The following is a 17468-nucleotide window of genomic DNA, read 5'->3' as shown; positions in this document are numbered from 1 at the left end:
GAAAGTAAATAAGGAACTGTTATTTACTCATAACACAAGGACTAGGGTAAGGAATGGTGTCCCTAGCCTCTGTTTGTCAGAAGATGGAGATGGATGGCAGAAGAGAGATCACTTGATCATTGCCTGTTAGGTTCACTCCCTCTGGGGCACCTGGCATTGGCCACTGTCGGCAGACAGATACTGGGCTAGATGGACCTTTGGTCTGACCCGGTACGGCCGTTCTTATCTTCTTTTGACTAGGGGTCATCAAATGAAATTAATATGCAGCAGGTTTAAAACAAACAAAAGGAAGTATTTCTTCACACAATGCACAGTCAACCTGTGAAACTCCTTGTCAGAGGATGTTGTGAAGGCCAAGACCATAACAGGGTTCAAAAAAGAAGTAGATAAGTTCATGGAGGATCGGTCCATCAATGGCTGTTAGCCAGGATGGGCAGGAATGGTGTCCTTAGCCTCTGTTTGTCAGAAGCTGGGAATGGGCAACAAGGGATGGATCACTTGATGATTCCCTGTTCTGTTCATTCCCTCTGGGGCACCTGGCGTTGGCCACTGTCGGAAGACAGGATATTGGGCTGGATGGACCTTTGGATGGATGGGCTAGATGGATCTTTGAGCCCTCCCCTCCAATCCTTGCTCTCAGCATAACGTTGATCAGAGCCTAAACACCATAGCAATGGGTGCCCTATGGAAACCTGAGACTGATAGATACTGTTGTTCTACACAAGGATTTTCAGTCTTATTTAACCGCTGTGCTCAAGTACGGTTTGAACGTGGTTTTGGCCAGGGTTGGAATGGATTTTGGCTGGCCTGTATGAGTTACCGAAAAACTCTTTGGTACAGGTAGAAATAGAAGCAAGAACATATTATTTCAGTTTAGTTATAACATGATTTGGCTCCATCTGTACTCATGGGACAAACCATGATAAAGCCCCATTTGGCCCCAAACTGAGTTTGGACCAGGCTCACATACAGTTCTTAAAACAGTTAAATCAGTGCAGGCCAGGACAAAACAAAGGGATTTTCTCCAGTGGAGTAATGTTAAGCAGAGTTTGTAGGGCACATGGCATTGCTTCATACAGTCAATGACAACTGTCAGACAATAAAAAGAAGTAGAAATCTTTGCTATCTTAAGACTACTCCAAGAGATCCCAAACCTACATCTGCCGCAGTATGATTGGAACATTTAAGACTGAGGTATCAACTTCAGTTTATTAAAGATGGCAAGAGCATGCACATGTCTGGTTTAGGACACAAAATTTCATTTGGAGTCTTCGGCAGGGTTTACACTAGCCTTTTCCCCCCTTAAAGGTCTCTCACTCTTGCTAACAGGAAGCAGCTAGCATAGGCAGAATTCTAGGTCCCAGCAGATTTTAACTACCTCATCTAACCCTTTTCAGAGCAAGTGTACTGTCCATGGCTAGCATGGCTTTACTGTGGGGCCCTTATCTACAGCAGCTGCCTTCTGTTCACAAAGATCAGTTTCTAGGAGTGTAGGTAGCACTGAAACTACGAATAGCTGGAACTTGCAACTCATTCAGCAATGTCTTAATAATAAAGCAAGGGATGTTTTTAATTACTTAACGATGGTTTGAACTTGCTTTAGCCTTGGATAAGGGTTTCCAGCTAGATGTGCTGCTTTTTAGATAAACAGCACCTCATCCTTTGTACTTACTCAGGCAAAATTCCCAAGGAAGTCACTGGTAGTTTTGTCTGAGTAAGGGTGGGAGAGGAAAAGGCTTGGTGCAGAAGCAGCTGGACACACAAATGGAAAGAATGGATAGCTTTTCGTTCTGGGTGAAACTCCCCCCTACGCAAAGGGCTGGCAAAAGTCCTATGAGCCACTGAAGCCCTGTAAATAGCAATGTAAGAGGTGCACCTGCCTTGTGCAGGCTTTACAAAGTCTTAAAAAAAAAATCACAGAACAACCTGAGCCACTATTACAACCCCCCACAGGAAATAAAGAGACAGGAAAGAGAATTGTGTGGTGTCTAGCTGAGAGTGATTACTAACCCACTTCTTAGGTGAGAAAGATCAAAACACTGTCTCTGCTGTAAATTGCTTTATACCCTTTGTGCATCAGCTTGTTTTGTTATGGGTTAATGCCACATTTGCATTGCTTAAAAAAAGAGTTCTGCTTATTTACATGTAAAGGTCGAGAGTGCATGCTGGTTGGATGGCCAAATCATCCAAATTTCATTGTAAATATTCTGCTTTCACTACACGTTCTTTAATATTTCAAGATTCAGGCATTTTAATTAAGTCTTTGTGCCCAAGTGTATGCAATGCAAGATTGGATAAATACCTGAGAATATTCTTGCCACAGATACTCAGTTACACCTAGTCTGCAAAGAAGTGGTGTTATCCTTGACTCACATTTTTTAAAAAAATATAAATATACCAAGAAACATGTTGGTTATCATCAATGCATGAAGTGTTACATAACTCTGAACAAGGAGCTTTTTCCACAGTCTGACATCATGTAAAGGCCATGGCTAGAAAAGGAGTTACTACAAAGAAAACACATTGGTTAATACATTGTTAGTTGGCTATTGTGAAGAGCTGGTCTCCTAGAAAGCCAGTTTTAAAACTGCAGTGTTCTTTCTTTTTACAAACACAGCAGATTTCCTAGTGTGACTCACTCATTCCTTTTTTGGCCTGTATGGGAGAGTTAAGCATCCATCTCCTATTGAAAGTCAGTGAGAACTGGGCACCTAACTGCCCTCTGTGCCTTTGACAAAATCTTGTCCTATATTTCCTGCATGATTCCCAAGAATTCAGAATCATGGTATTTGCTAAAGATAGTGCTGTTTTGTCAGCTTAGGCACTGGGGGCTGACGCTTCCGAATTTACACCATGTGTGGTCGTCATTTATTCCTGTACAAAGTGAGCACAAAATGGGTTTAAGATCACCAAGTCACAGTGGTGTCTTCCTAATAAAACAAAAAGGGCTGCCTTTGCTACTGACAGTTCTCATTACCTTCCTCCAGCAGCTGCTTCAGTTCTCATGCTCACCACTGGCAGCCTGGTGGTACAAAAAGAAACTGAGCTGTTAAAGGTGGGTTTACGGTGGGGGGGTGGGGAAGAGGGGAACTGTTAGAAATATGTGACCTCCACTTCCTTTTCTGGGAAAGCAACCCTATCAAGGGAAGTGGTTCTATCTAAAGCTCATATCACTGGAGGGAGTTGGCAAAAACAGGATAAATTCATCCCAGATAATTAAATGGAGTTTCACCAGAGATTAATCCAATGCACTTAGCACACGTATCCACACTTGTACTGAAGAGACCAGCTCTTCCAGTCCAAACTCTGCTCTGTTTCAGCAGACGGAGTACATCACATTGCAATGGTTATTACACAAGTGGCGCACTATGCTGGCTCGGGTTAGCTGATACCACTACATGTGTCTGGGGTAAAATCAAGGTACCTTTGCATTAAACTGCTATCAACAGAGTTCATCATTTAAAAAAAAACAAAACTGAAGGCAAAAAGAGCCTGGGTTTGGTTACACATCAGAGGTCCGGATGTTCTCATCATCCAGGTTAAACATAAATGGCTTCTCTTTAATGTGCTGGGGTTCAGATCTGTGCCGTACACGCCTCTGCTGCATGGCTCCAGCATCACACTCTGTGAATGAGGGCACAAACACTGAGTCTCTCATATGCCTCGTCATCTCCTCTCTCATGGGCTGCTTCCCTCCTGGCTGCGGCACTGGTGTCCAAGGCTGCCAGGATGGGGTGGAAGGGGTTTTGCAGAGTGCTTTCCTCTCATCCCCGGGCTGTCTCATTCGGGGCAAGGAGGGGATCAAGGAACTTGAAAGATTGGAGCACCCAGGCCTGTTCATAGAAGAAACGGATCTTGCGAAGGACATTTCCTGCAAAAAGACAGGCAGAGCAGAGGGGGAAAGGTGGGAGTTAGTTCCTGTAGAAATTGCTCTAAGCATCCTGGAGGACGATTCTAGAGATCAGGACTTTAGTACTATATATGCTTCAGGCTTCAAGGCAAGGACAAGAGAATTAAGTGAACTATGCAAATCTGAATTCAATTAGCTTTTGCTGTTGCTGAATCTTTTGCCCGGGCTTCAGGGAGCATTGCTGATTTCATAGCCAAGCTGGACTGAATGACTTCTCCTAACTACTACTTCTTGTTTTTTAAACTTTTTTTGGATGAGTGGTAGACAAATCCAGAGACAGCAGGGTCTTATCCTGGAAACTGACTAATTCACCGAACATTTGCACAAGCCGCTAAATAAATCACATCAGCTTAAAAATAATGGCTCTTTAACTGATGCTAAATGTGAAGAGGAAAGGATATGACCTACCCTTGGGCGGCTTTTCAGGGCCTGCATCGCCTCTGTGATTGCTTTGATCCAGCTGTGCATATCCTCAGGGCTGTCTGCCTGCAAAACATACCAGCCACAAATGAGATTTCGGCCTGCATTTGACAAGTCACTTGGAGCAGCAACAATTCAACTATGCTATCCAGGGGGTCTGGCCAGTGCATCTCTGATGTTAACAAGTACCACATATAGAGCATGTCACTAGCTTTTCTTAGGTCGTATACCTTATGACCTAGTTCAGCCCAGACCTATTTTGTAAATAAAAACCCTGCTCAATTTCTGTGAAATTGCTTCATGTGTCATTAGGATTTCACTCCACTCGGAAAGTCAAGAAACGTACCAAAAAGGCTTGACTTTTGATTACATTTATGAGACGATCTTCGGGGATGAGCAAATCATGCTTAGCCTGACTTCTAAGGTATCCAAACCCAACAGCTCAGGAAACCAGCACATATTGGGCCCTCAGGAGGCACTCAACACTCTGCAGGATCAGATCCATTAATAGCAGCTCGCTGCTGTAATTCTCCTACAGGGTGATTTTTGTCTGATGAGACAACGCCATATGGCCAACCTCTTTAAAAAACAACAAAACAAAATGGGGCTATTCCCCTGCCCCCCCCCAAAAACACAAAATGTTAAGTTACAAACCAACTCCACCAAAGGGCAAGAACTATACATAGAATATGGTGAGCAGAGACATTTCAGTGAGCATGGCCTCCTCACCGGCCCCTTCCCGCCACAGGGACTACTCTGAAACCAGTATTTAAAAAACATGAGATCTCCCCCTCCCCTGTCTGCCCAGGGTAGGTCTGATCAGACAGCAGATGTGAAAAATTGGGACGGGGGTGGGGGGTAATAGGAGCCTATATAAGAAAAAAAACCCAAAATCGGGACAGTCCCTATAAAATCGGGACATCTGGTCACCCTAGACCAGGGGAGGAAGCCCCATCAAGGCTGGGCAAAGCATTAGAAAATAGACTGTAGGGAACTGTCCTGCACCGCCCCCTGAAGGAGGGACAGGGCCGGCTCTAGCCATTTCGCCACCCAAAGCACAGTGGCACGCCGTGGGGGGCGCTCTGCCGCTCGCCGGTTCTGCGGCTCCAGTGGACCTCCCGCAGGCGTGCCTGCGGATGCTCCACTGGAGCCGCGGGACCAGCGTACCCTCCGCAGGGACGCCTGCGGGAGGTCCACTGGAGCCGCCTGCCACCCTCCCTGCACCGGCAGAGCGCCTCCGCTGCATGCTGCCCCAAGCATGTGCTTGGCATGCTGGGGCCTGGAGCCGGCCCTGAGGAGGGATATGAGGAGACAAAACAGGCCTTTTCTATCTCTGATTGTTGCGGTCCCACTGCAGTCCCGATCTGGGCCAGAGGACAAGCAGCACAGAGCTGTATTTTGCTGTCTTGCAGGAGACTGGCATTCAGGTCCCACGCTCCCACGGCAGCAGGAGTTTGGGGCTTTGCAGATGTAGTTTATTCAGTCCCGGCGTGGAAGGAGGCACCTTATGTTGCTTTCAGGAAGCAGCTGGAGACCATACTGGAGCCAAGGTGCACCCACATATAAACTAAGGCTGAGCCTGTCAGCTGAAACAGATGCTGATAAAGTCCAGTGATTTTCCAAGCCAAACTGAATTATGTGCTTCTGTGCTGCAGAATCTCCACCGTGGCTCTGCACAGGCAGAGGACCTTCCAGGGGGCCTCCCAAGACCAGGCACTCTCCTGATTACAGTGGTTCTCTCTCTGCCAGGTAAACTCCTTTCTCCCACATACACAAACCATAGCCAGGCTCCCACAGAACAAAATCCTGCAGAGTAGCCACAGGAGAGAGCTTTGCATGCTCAGACCTTCTGGGTTCCCTGGATGCTAGCCCAGCTATGAACAAGGTGGGATCTGGAAGAGCATTTTGGATACTGACGTGCCCACAGAAGCCTGAGGTGGAAAAGAAGGGTGATGTGAATTGGAAAGGCTGAGCAATTGCCTTTGCTGGGTCCTGCAGAGCTCCTGCTTTGCTAAGGCTCATATTTGGATTCTGGGATAAAAGGGTGGCTTGTGAGCCTGCACTTTATGCTTCAAAAACAGAGATGATACAACTGCCAGTCCTCTGGCATCTGGCTTTAAAAGCTGAAGCAATAACAAGTCTGCAGTGCAAAATCAGGCAGCTTGTTAGATGAGTTCATGATCTTGTCTTTGGGAGGAAACTGATTGGCACAGAATAAGCTATTCTGCAATAGCTCCCAAGTGGAGACTATTCTGGAGCAACAGTGATTTTTATTCCAGAGTAATTAGTCTGCTTCCAAAGCACTTACTTCCAAAGCAGAGTAATAATTCTGGAATAAAAGTGACATTTATTCCAGAATACAGTGTCCACACAGGGAGCCATTGCAGAATAGCCGTTGCAAAATAGCTTATTTTGCAATAGCTATGCAAGTCAATTTCCCAATGTAGACAAGCCCAGAGAGAGGGTTTGATGCTGTGTTTACCATGGCAGCCTGCTCTCCACAAGTAAGCGTTCCCTGCGGAAGGGTTCACGCAGGGAGGAAACACACCAGGGATAAAGATGTGCCCTTCTCCAACAAGCGCTAGGGATGATTCCTCTCTTGGCTTCCAGACCACTTCATAATTCCTACCACTGGTACTGCAGAGGGAGGATGGCCAGTGAAAACAAGCCGGGGTGGTGCTTTCCTGCAAGGAGTTGGCTGCCTATTTGCTTTTCACATGTTGCTAAACGCATTCATGCATCAAGAAGGCAACACCAAGGGGTCTCCAGGGAGCCCACAGGATATTTTCGTTTAAAGATGTCACTAGCTTGGTGTGGCAGAGCAAACACACAAATTTATCCGCTGCCCTAAACCCTGACATCACCACCCCACACTCTGCCTCCGCACCCCAGCCTTGGCTTGTAGGGAGCATGAACCAATCGTCCCTGGGATCAGACGGGAATGGAGTCTCTCCAGCCCTTGGTCTCTCTGCCAAGATGTCCCACGTGAGGGTTGAGTGGAGATGGTGATTTCTGTGATGGAGTTGCTTGTCTGACCAGAAATGGGACTGAGATACACCCTGACTCGCCTCACACAGAGGCCCCTGCGCAGACATTTCAGGGTGATGGACATTTACCCTGGGTTGTACGAGGCAAGGAGAAGCTGGTGGGCACCTCTAGGGTGAGTCAGAAGCTCCACAGGACACCCAGCTCTGAATGGAGCAAAGACCACAGGGCATCTATTGGCAGGGCCCTGAGCAGCTTCTCACATGAGTTGTTCCAGGCAGCGAGAATCCTTTGGACATGGAGAGCTTCCCTCAGTTGCCTCTTCTCCCACTGCCCCAAGACCTCACCATGCAGCATCTTTCCCTCTGGAGACTCAGCTCTCGCCTCAGTGCCCCTCCTGCAGCCAGCCAGAGGGGGCACTAGATAGCAACATGGGGCACTTCTTCTCCCCACAGGCTCAGAGCAGCCCACTGACTCCTTACCAACCCGGCAGCGAAGTGCTGAGCAGACACTGGGCTGCAGAACTGGCCAGGCGTAGCGTGGGACTTCCTGCCTCTTGCAGGGGCGAGCAATCTGGATTTTGTCCAGGAGGCAGCTGCAGCTGGCTCAGACCTGCCAGTCTTACACAGGCATTTGCAATGCTCAGGCCAGATACTGCTCAGTTTGAATTATTTTGTTTTGGGGACCAGCTCAGCAAATAGACTAAATACATCAAAGCCTCAGAGGCCTGAGTCGGGGCAGGAGACAAGCTGGGGCAGAAGCTCTCAGAGGTGCACAGATGCGGCTGCAGAGCATGTGTCCCCAAGAGCTGCTGCAGCTCTTGGAACTGTTGCAGTGAAAGAAGACAGCTGGCTGTAACTACTTGGTGGGTGTGCAGTACTCGCTGCTTTGCATGGTCTCTGCTGAAAAAAACACCCGTCTGAAGTTGGGGGAGGGGTGTGTATGAGATATGAATGAGTCTAAGGGTTTGGGGGAGTGAAGTGTTGTCTTTAAACTGATGTTCATTTTGAAATTTCTGTGGCAGATTGACTCAATGTATAAATACTATCCAGTGTAGACACCTGACAGCTCTCTACCTGTCAGCCCTTTCTTTACTTTTACCCCCTTGGAGACTCAGGAGGTATTTATATAGCCCCATGACACCTTAGGGTACTGGATCGGCAGGTAGCCATCGGTCTATCGGGGATTGATTTATCGCGTTGTGTAGATGCGATAAAATCGATCCCCGATCGCTCTCCTGTCGACTGCTGAACTCCAGCAGTGCGAGAGGCGGAAGCAAAGTCGACGGGGGAGCCGCGGCCATCGATCCCGCACTGCGAGGACGCGAAGTAAGTCATTTTAATTCAATTTAAGATACGTCGACTTCAGCTACACTATTCTCATAGCTGAAGTTACATATCTTAATCAATCCCCCCCAGTGTAGACCAGGCCCTAGAGACTAAGGCCTGGTCCACACTACAGCGTTAAATCGATTTAAACAGCGTTAAATCGATTTAACGCTGTACCCGTCCACACTACAAGGCACTTTAAATCGATTTTAAGGGCTCTTGAAATCGATTTCTGTACTCCTCCCCAACGAGAGGAGTAACCCTAAAATCGATATTACTATATCGATTTAGGTTTAGTGTGGATGGAAATCGAAGTTATTGGTCTCATTCTTTTACTGAGCTACCCAGAGTGCATCGCTCCGGAAATCGATGGTAGCCTAGGACCATGGACGCACACCACCGAATTAATGTGCCCTAGTGTGGACGCGTAAAATCGATTTTATAAAACCAGTTTTATAAAACCGGTTTTAATAATTTCGATTTTATGCTGTAGTGTAGACATGGCCTAACAAATGTATTTGGGCATAAGCTTTCGTGGGCTACAACCCACTTCATCCCAGTTAGTCTCTGCGGTGGCACAAGGACTCCTCGTTCTTTTTGCTGATACAGACTAACACGGCTAACACTCTGAAACTTATATAGCTCTGTACCTACAGGGCCAGACTCTTCTTTGCTGTTTACTTCATGTGATCAGTAACGCCATTGCAAAGCAGATGTAAAATGCTCCCAAATCAGGATGGTAGCAATCTGCACTGGTGTAAATGACTGTTCAAAAAACAACGTAATGGAGAATCGGGCCGACAGCCTCCCAAGAAAGAGTTAAGAGGGGCTAGAAGTAGAGGATAACCAGCTGCTATTCGCTAATGTTTGCACAGTGCCCCAGAGAGAGAAAGGGAGATATCTGAGCATTATCATTGTGTTAGGATCAGTATTTGCCTTAAAAAGCAGGAAGCAGCCCGCACTGCTGCAAGCCAGCCTTCAGTTCACTTTCCATCCTCCATGTGGCACCAGGAGCTGGGAATGATCAACAGTCCTGAGGAAGTGGAAGAGGGCTGGCCTGATTGACAGCAAACTTCAGGACAAGGAAGCTGCAGTCGTAGAATCATAGAATATCTGGGTTGGAAGGGACCTCAGCAGCGATGTATTATCACCTAGGCCAACAAGGCTTAGGCCTAGGGCAGCAAATTTGCTCACGCGCCCTCCCCAACTCTGCCCCTTCCCCAAATCCCCCACCCACCTCCTCTCCCAGGTGCGCTGCACTTCCCTCCTGCCTCCCAGGCTTGCCATGCGAAAGCGCTGGGAGGGAAGGAGAAGCGAGTAGCTACACGATCGGAGGAGGCAGAGCAGAGGTGAGCTGGGACCCGCGGGCACGGGTAGTAACCCAGGGGGGCCGGGAACCACTCCCCACCCCAGCTCACCTCCGCTTCACCGCTACCATCTCCCAAGTGCGCCGCAACTCCCCTTCTCCCCTTTCCCTCTCAGGCTTGCCGCGCGAAAGCGCTGGGAGGGAGGGAGAAGTGAGTATCAGCGCACTTAGGGGATAGGGAGGTGACCTGGGGCCAGCAGGCGTGGGGAGTAAATCTTCGGGCGGGGGTGGGCAGGGAACCGCTCCCTGCCAGAGTTCACCATCACTCCACCTCCATCATCGCCCGAGCGCGCCACAACTCCCCTTCTCCCCTCCCCTCCTCAGGCTTGCTGCAAGGGAGCGGAGGTGAGCTGGCGGGGGGGGGGGGGGGGGGCGGCAATTTTTTGTGGGCCTAGGGGCGGCAAATTTGTTAATCCGCCGGTGGACCTCAGGAGGTATCTAGTCCAACTCCCTGCTCAAAGCAAGACCAATTCCCAAATAAATCATCCCTTTGTCAAGCCTGACTTAAAAACCTCTAAGGAAGGTGATTCCACCACCTTCCTAGGTAGCCCATTCCAATGCTTCACCACCCTCCTAGTGAAATAATTTTTCAGTCATGACTTTCTCCATCTGGATTTTCATCTAAGTGTTGGTACTTTTGTGTCTACATGTTTCTTCCTGCCCATACAAATTGCTGCAATTATAAATACACTGAATTGGAGAACTGAAACCACCAGGCAGTTTTCTTTTCTCCTTCCCCCCTACCCTCAACTGGAGCCTCAAAGCTGAGCTGAGTTGTATACAAACTCACCTACTTGTGTTTTCTGGTTGGAAGCCCATCAGGGAGCATCCTGTTTAGAGGACTGTGACTCAGAGCAACTGTCAAGAGCTAAATTTACTGCCTAAAACAGTAAACTCAAAGCAAAACACCAGTCCCCATTATGAGCTCATGTGCAGTACAGGTTATCTAATCACTTCAAAGTCCTTTGAAACTAGGAATGATTTTACCTGTATGTAGAATGTCCTAGAGCTCGTTGTGATTTCAAACAGATTGTCCCGCATGAGAAGGTCACTAGAAACAAGAGACAGAGAGATTTACCCTGAATTCATCACAAGCAGGATAGACTATTTCTTCTTCATGTTCATATCTAGAAAACATTAACAACAGAATATTCAATGCAGACCTTGGATGTATTCAGTATTAATCTTAAGTTATATAGAATTGAGGTCTGTGTTTCTTATTAAATACACCTTGTTTACACACGTGCACTGCAGTCTGCAAGCCAAATGATTCTCAGCCCACACTTTATACAAAAGTTCCATTTATAAATAGTTGATAAAGGATAATAAATTATTAATAGAGGTTTTAAATAAATGGCTAGTCAATTGTTAAAGTCCAGCAGGTCAAGAGACTGCTTATAAGCATAGATTATAACCATCTACAACACCGTCTACTGATGTGCTTATAACACATACTACTCCTGTCTATTTGATTTATTAACTCTTTATTTAGCCTTTATAAGCGTATCCTCACTATCAAGTGTGAAATAATTCTGTCAGTCAAATGGTTTTTGCATAGGGCAAGAAGAGTTTGTTTCATTAAAGCTCTAGCTCATGTTTTCACTTCCATACCTTTAAATCAACTTGGATATATTCAGCATCTCCACTGCTAATTTGGGTAATAAAACAGCATTCATAAAGGCCTGGTCTTATTCAGGGCTCTCCTAAGGCTCAGTGCAAGCACAAATATCACAAGTAGTAAATTACACTAAAGATGTTGTGCAGCCTGCCTATGAAATCACTGTCAATCAATTCATCTGGTTTTCATCATATCTGATAACATGGGTCCATTCAAAACCAGTGCACCAAAACCCAGTAAACAAGGAACATGACTCAAAAGCAGTGCCCATCACAGGACCCTGGGGGACAGGGATGCACAAGTGAGGGAGAAGATAATGAAGAAAACCAAACCATGTTTGATAGGTCTGGGTGGAGAGGACACTTGCCCGGTGAGTACTTGGACTGCATGTGACCCGAGCTGCCTTTGTCCCTGCCAGCAGCACAGAAGTCTTAGTTTCCTGAGTAGTTTCTTCAGTTCATTAAGGACACGGATACTGTTATTCAGCATCCAGTGCACTGTGCTTCCCTCTCACAATTTTAACTGTGGCAACATCTGTATTGGTGCAGATCTAGGGTCATGCCAGAATAAGATGGGGCAAGAATTAGCCAATTGGCTAATACAAGTCAAACCCAAGCTTAGAGTTCACTCACAAACAGTAACTGTATGTCTGCAGAGCCCCTCCTCATTGCCACACAGACCATGATCCTCCATTGAGCACAGTTCTAACTAGCCGCCCATTTGCTGTCCTCAGGTACACATCCAATTCAGTGCACCAAGGGTGGAGGGGGGGGGATGAATTTTGGCCAGCAGCTGACTTCCCCTAGATGTATATGGGAAGCTGCAGCCCCGCTCCAAATCCCCACAGGGGCACCCCACCTTTCTTCCTTGAATATAACAGGCGTTTATTCCACCGTTGCAGTCTGGGTCGCTGCTCTGCTTGGTAGGGGGTCTCTCTGCACTCTGTTTAACAGGGGTTAAGTGTTCTTGCTCAGGCTGTCCACCTGCAACTGGCCGTGGAATGCATTCCCTTGCCAGTTCCTTCTGGGGACTCTGAGCGGCTCTACTCTCCGTAAATTCACTTCTTCTGAAAAAGGGAGCCCCAGCATCCAGGTAAGTATATGGGATTGCTCAGATCAAAGGTGCTAATTGAAATGGGATGTCTAGACACAGCGTAACTTGGCCGGGCCAGTAATCTGTGCCAGCACAGGGAGCTGGGTCCCAACTCCAGATGGATAACAGGAAAACAAAATAAAGGAAAAATTAAAGGTGCTACATATTGGAAAGATGCCCTCGATGAAAGGCAAGGGTCCCAGCCACAAACCAACCCTGAAAACTGCCTGAGATCAGCAGCAAACCTGTGACACAGGGGACGCTGTGAAATGTGACCACTGGGGAATTCCAGTGAGACACAGCATAACTCAAACAAGGAAGGCACCAGAGAACACATGATCTGAGGAGAATCAGGTTGTGACAGCCCTGGCTGGGAACTCAGCTGTGGCAACTTAAACTACAATCTGCCCTTTGCATCCCTTAGGTGCCCCTCTTCGTCACATCCCTTTTCCAGATGGGGAATTGAGGCACGTAGAGGTGAGGTGATTTCCTGACGCTCACACAGAGAGTCAGTGCCAGAGCTGGGATTAGGACCTACCAGTCCTCACTCATGCCCTAGTACTGTCCTCCCAAAGGAGCCTTACGGGCCGCTGTGGATTGGTCAGACTCTCTCATTGTTCCTTAACGTTCCATAATTCTCCCATTCTTTCCTTGCATACTTGCTCCACTCAGAGGGTCCTCATGTCACCCTCCCCCTCCCCTGAGTCTTTTCCTCACTGCAGTATCTGAGCACATACCCTCATAGCCACCTTATGCAGCAGGGCATTGCTAGCATCTCCACTTACAGATGGGAAACTGAGGCACAGAGGGATTACATGACTTGCCCAAAATCTCTCAGGAAGCCTGTGGCAGAGCCAGAAAATGGACCCTGGTGTCCCGAGTGCCCATGCAGGGCTCTAGCCACTAGCCCATCCTGCCGATCCATCCATTGCTAGGTCATAACACAGCACTGTGGGCATGTCTACATAGCCTGCAGCAGCCAGGCTCAGACCTGAGTTGACAGACTCAGGCTTGCACTATGAACAGCCTTGTAGACATGGCGGCTTGGGCTGGAGCTTGGGCTCAGCTTCAGAGCCTGAGCTAAAGCCTGACCTGTGATGTGTACACAGCTACTATTAGCACTGTGGCTGCTGGTCCCGGCTCTGAGGCTCAATGCCATGGACAGCTGCTCGCTGTGTAAACATACACTATTTAGCGGCAGTGCTACAGAGCAGGTTCACACAGGAAGCGAAGAACCATCTGCAAAACCAGAAGGGTGTCCTTGGCCAGGCAGGATGCAGCCACCCCACTGGAATTTGGCTAGGACACCCGGGCTAGCACATCTGAGGATAAAGTCCTTTCATAGTCCCACCTCACTTCTAACGGGATCAAATACAACAGAAGTGCAGGAAAAGGCATTACCCAGATTTGACTAGACATTCACGGGTTTTGAGGACATCCTTGAGGAGGATCGAACGCAAGGGCTCCTTGTCCTGGGGAGACAAGACAAAACAAAACAGAGTCAGTGGTTCTGTCTCAACCTAGCGGGCTGCTCTGGTGGCACTGGGAGCTCACTCTAGCACCCAGGAACTTTGAATTATGAGACCTAAGAGCAACCTTCAGCAAAGCCTCCATGGACGGAGTCCTGGGGTGACCGGTTCCTTGGCCACTGGCTGGAATAAGGAGAGATGTCACTGGGCAGGAGCATTCCCAAATGGCGGCTCCATCTAGCATCTCTCACCCCCTCATCCCTAACCCAGAAGCAGCACCCAGTGAACAGCGACTGAGAAGGGGAAGGCAGATGAGCACGGCAAGGTTTTGCTGGTTTTTTTTTAGTCTATTGGATCACATTCAATTCACCCCCTTTCCATTCTTTGCTCTGCGCCTTCCTCTCCCGTCTGTCTCAAGTCTTGGGAAGTCCAACCGGCATCTCACGGGCATGAGGGGGGTCTGGCTGCATACATGCAGTGGAGCATGCAGCATGGCATGTGAGATACAGGGCTGGGAGAGCCATCCTGGGTCACTAAATCCAGTCTTCTGCTGTCGCAAGCAACCTCCGTCATATAATCCCACCTGTAAACTTATCAAGCTCTGTTTTAAGACTAGACTGATTACTTGCCCTCAGTGCTACTGGGAGACTGTTCCAGAACCTCACTCCCCTTGCTGATGGTTAGAAGCCTTCTTCTAGTTTGTCCCCTAAATGCATCCATGGCCAATTACAGTCGTGATGGTGCATGCCACCTATGCTGCGGGGTGTGTGTTGGAAGTATGCATATGTTGGGAGCAGGGGCGGCTCTAGGTATTTTGCCGCCCCAAGCACTGCAGGCAGGATGCCTTCGGTGGCTTGCCTGTGGGAAGTCCCCGGTCCTGTGGATTCGGCGGCACGCCTGCAGGAGGTCCGCCGAAGGCTCAGGACCAGCGGACCCTCTGCAGACATCCAGCCGAAGGCAACCTGCCTGCTGCCTTCACGGCGACCGGAAGAGTGCCCTCCATGGCTTGCCGCCTCAGGCCCGCGCTTGGCATGCTGGTGCCTGGAGCCGCCCCTGGTTGGGAGGTGAGCATGCAGGCGCGTGCGTGAGGTTTCTTGCTTGCAGAAACAGGACTCAGGACTCCATGGTGGTTTAGGCAGAGGAACAGCCTCTGCGACAGCACAGTTTTGAGCTGTATTTGTGCCAAAGGCACAGATTGCCACCTGTCCCTAAACCCAGCCACTGCACCCGCTCCCTGCACCCCCGCAGTATGTGGGATCTGTTCTTAGCTTTAGCGCCAAACGTGAGGTTCTCTCCCACATATTTTCTGTGCTCAAAATTTTGATTGATTTTAACAGAAGCCAAAAATGCAGCCTTGCAAATGCCAAGCCCAATACACCCACGAGGGAAGGGACAAGTGGACAAGGTCACCCAGAGAACAGTGAGCGAGAGGGAGCTGCTCAGAGCCGGTGCAACCATTTAGGTGACCTAAGCAGTAGCCTAGGGCACTAGGATTTGCGAGGTGGCATTTTCTTCTGCAGCGACCGTGGCGGCCAGATCTTTGGCTGCCCCGGTTGCTGCCAGCATTTAGGTGGAGGGGGCTGGGGCAGTGGGGCGCGAGGAGGGCCATCTGCAACAAGTAAGGGTGAGGGGGCGGCACGCAGAGGAACTCCCCGCCCCAGCTCACCCCTGCCCCACCTCCTCCCTGAGCACGCCATGGCTGCTTCACTTCTCCCACCTCCCAGGCTTGCAATGCCTAAGCTGATTGGCACCGCAAGCCTGGGAGGCGGGAGAAGTGAAGCAGCGACAGTGTGCTCGGGGAGGAGGCGGAGCAGGGGTGAGCTGGGGCTGCGGGGGGGTGCCTCAGGGCGGAGGAGCTGCCACGGGGAGGGGGGGCACCTCAGGGCGGGGGCTGGCGTAAGGTGGAAGTTTCACCTAGGGCACGAAACATCCTTACACCGGCCCTGGGGCTGCTTACCTGCTCGCACTTGAAATAACTGATGGTAAAGTCGTCAAGAGCAAAGTACCGGCGTTTCCAGCTCTTCCTCTGAAAAACAGACAGAACAGTCCCTAATGCTTCCAGGGTTGAGTTCCAGCCTTCCCAGCCCCTTGGAAAAAACAAATGGGGCCTGAGAACCTAGGGATCACATTTTCCAAAAAAAGGGGCATTGGTGAAAGCACTGAGCCTGCTCCACTGGGGAACAGAAAGCTGAGAGCTAGCAGCTCATAACTGAGGGTGCTGAATCACTACCACTGCTCTGACACCAGCACCATTCTGCACCAACACTGCCACACTCCCTCCTCCTACACAGAGCAACTGTTCATGCCAATGTGATCCATGGACCCTGAGAAGTGAAAAGCACCCCTTTGAGGAGCAGCGGAGTGGGGAAAGCAAGAGAAGGCTCAGAAGCAATAAAATCAAGCTCCTTTCAAGCCCCCCCTCCCAGTGCTCTGCTCCATGGACTCAGTGTGACCCTGCAACAGGCACTCACCACATTCCCCTGCTTCACGCAGTAGCCGCTCTTGAGGATGGGTGGCCCTGTGGACGGCTTGGAGGCAGAGGTGGGTATGTAGCTCTGGGAGCGTCTCAGAAGAGGGTGAGTGGCCACGTCGCCTCCATCTGTGCCTTCCCCTCCATTCTGAAACAAAAGGAGAACAATTGGAAACCTGCAGACAGCCTGAGGATGGGAGAGTGATGGTGCGTGCATGGTTGAGCCTGGCAGAACAGCCAAAGGAATTTAGTAGTCCAGCCTCTAATCTACTCCTGCCCCTTGCCACAATCAAATGATATTTTATTAGCCTAGCCGAACAAGACGCCTGCCCCATGCAAGCATGAGAGCAATGTTTGCAAGTGTCCTGATTTTCAGAGGTGCTGAGCACTTGCAGTGCAAGTGAAAAAAAAAAAAAAAGGCACAACTCAGCAAACCTAGGCCTCGGTGGGCGGGGGAGCCTGGTAGGCACATCACACCTTGGAAAGTCAGACACAAAGCTACACCAAGGAGCTGGACTTAGTACCACATAACATGCAGATTCAAACATTAGCATGACACACTAATATGACGTGCACTTTAAATGGACGAAGAACTGGCTAACTGACAGATCTCAAAATGTAGTTGTTAATTAATCAGCTTCGAAAGGGGGCATTTCTAGTGGGGCTCTGCAGGGGCCAGTACTAGACCCAAAGCTATTTCACCTTTTTACTAGTGATCTGAAAGTAAAAAATAAAGTCACTGCTAATAAAATTTGTGGATGACACAAAAATTGAACATAAGGTCATACTAGGTCAGACCAATGGTCCATC

At 48.9% G+C, this 17468-nt stretch overlaps 1 protein-coding gene across 3 annotated transcripts in view; it reads right to left on the bottom strand.

Moving 5' to 3' along the window:
- Positions 1–542: 542 nt before the first annotated feature.
- Positions 543–17468, bottom strand: part of LOC115637332 (pleckstrin homology domain-containing family A member 2-like) — a 53686-nt gene continuing 36760 nt past the window's right edge. For all 3 annotated transcript variants that reach the window (XM_030538511.1, XM_030538510.1, XM_030538512.1), the window contains 6 exons: positions 16660–16806; positions 16146–16214; positions 14121–14191; positions 10997–11060; positions 4319–4396; positions 543–3871 (listed from right to left, as the gene is read on the bottom strand). In XM_030538511.1, coding sequence (XP_030394371.1) covers positions 3503–3871; positions 4319–4396; positions 10997–11060; positions 14121–14191; positions 16146–16214; positions 16660–16806 — 798 coding nt within the window. In that variant the 3' untranslated portion in view covers positions 543–3502. The remainder of the gene's footprint in view (positions 3872–4318; positions 4397–10996; positions 11061–14120; positions 14192–16145; positions 16215–16659; positions 16807–17468) is intronic.

This window comes from Gopherus evgoodei, chromosome 19, assembly GCF_007399415.2.
Source record: "Gopherus evgoodei ecotype Sinaloan lineage chromosome 19, rGopEvg1_v1.p, whole genome shotgun sequence".
Taxonomy (NCBI): Eukaryota; Metazoa; Chordata; order Testudines; family Testudinidae; genus Gopherus; species Gopherus evgoodei.
The sequence above is the reverse complement of the archived record's forward strand: the minus strand, read 5'-3'. Positions and strand labels throughout refer to the sequence as shown.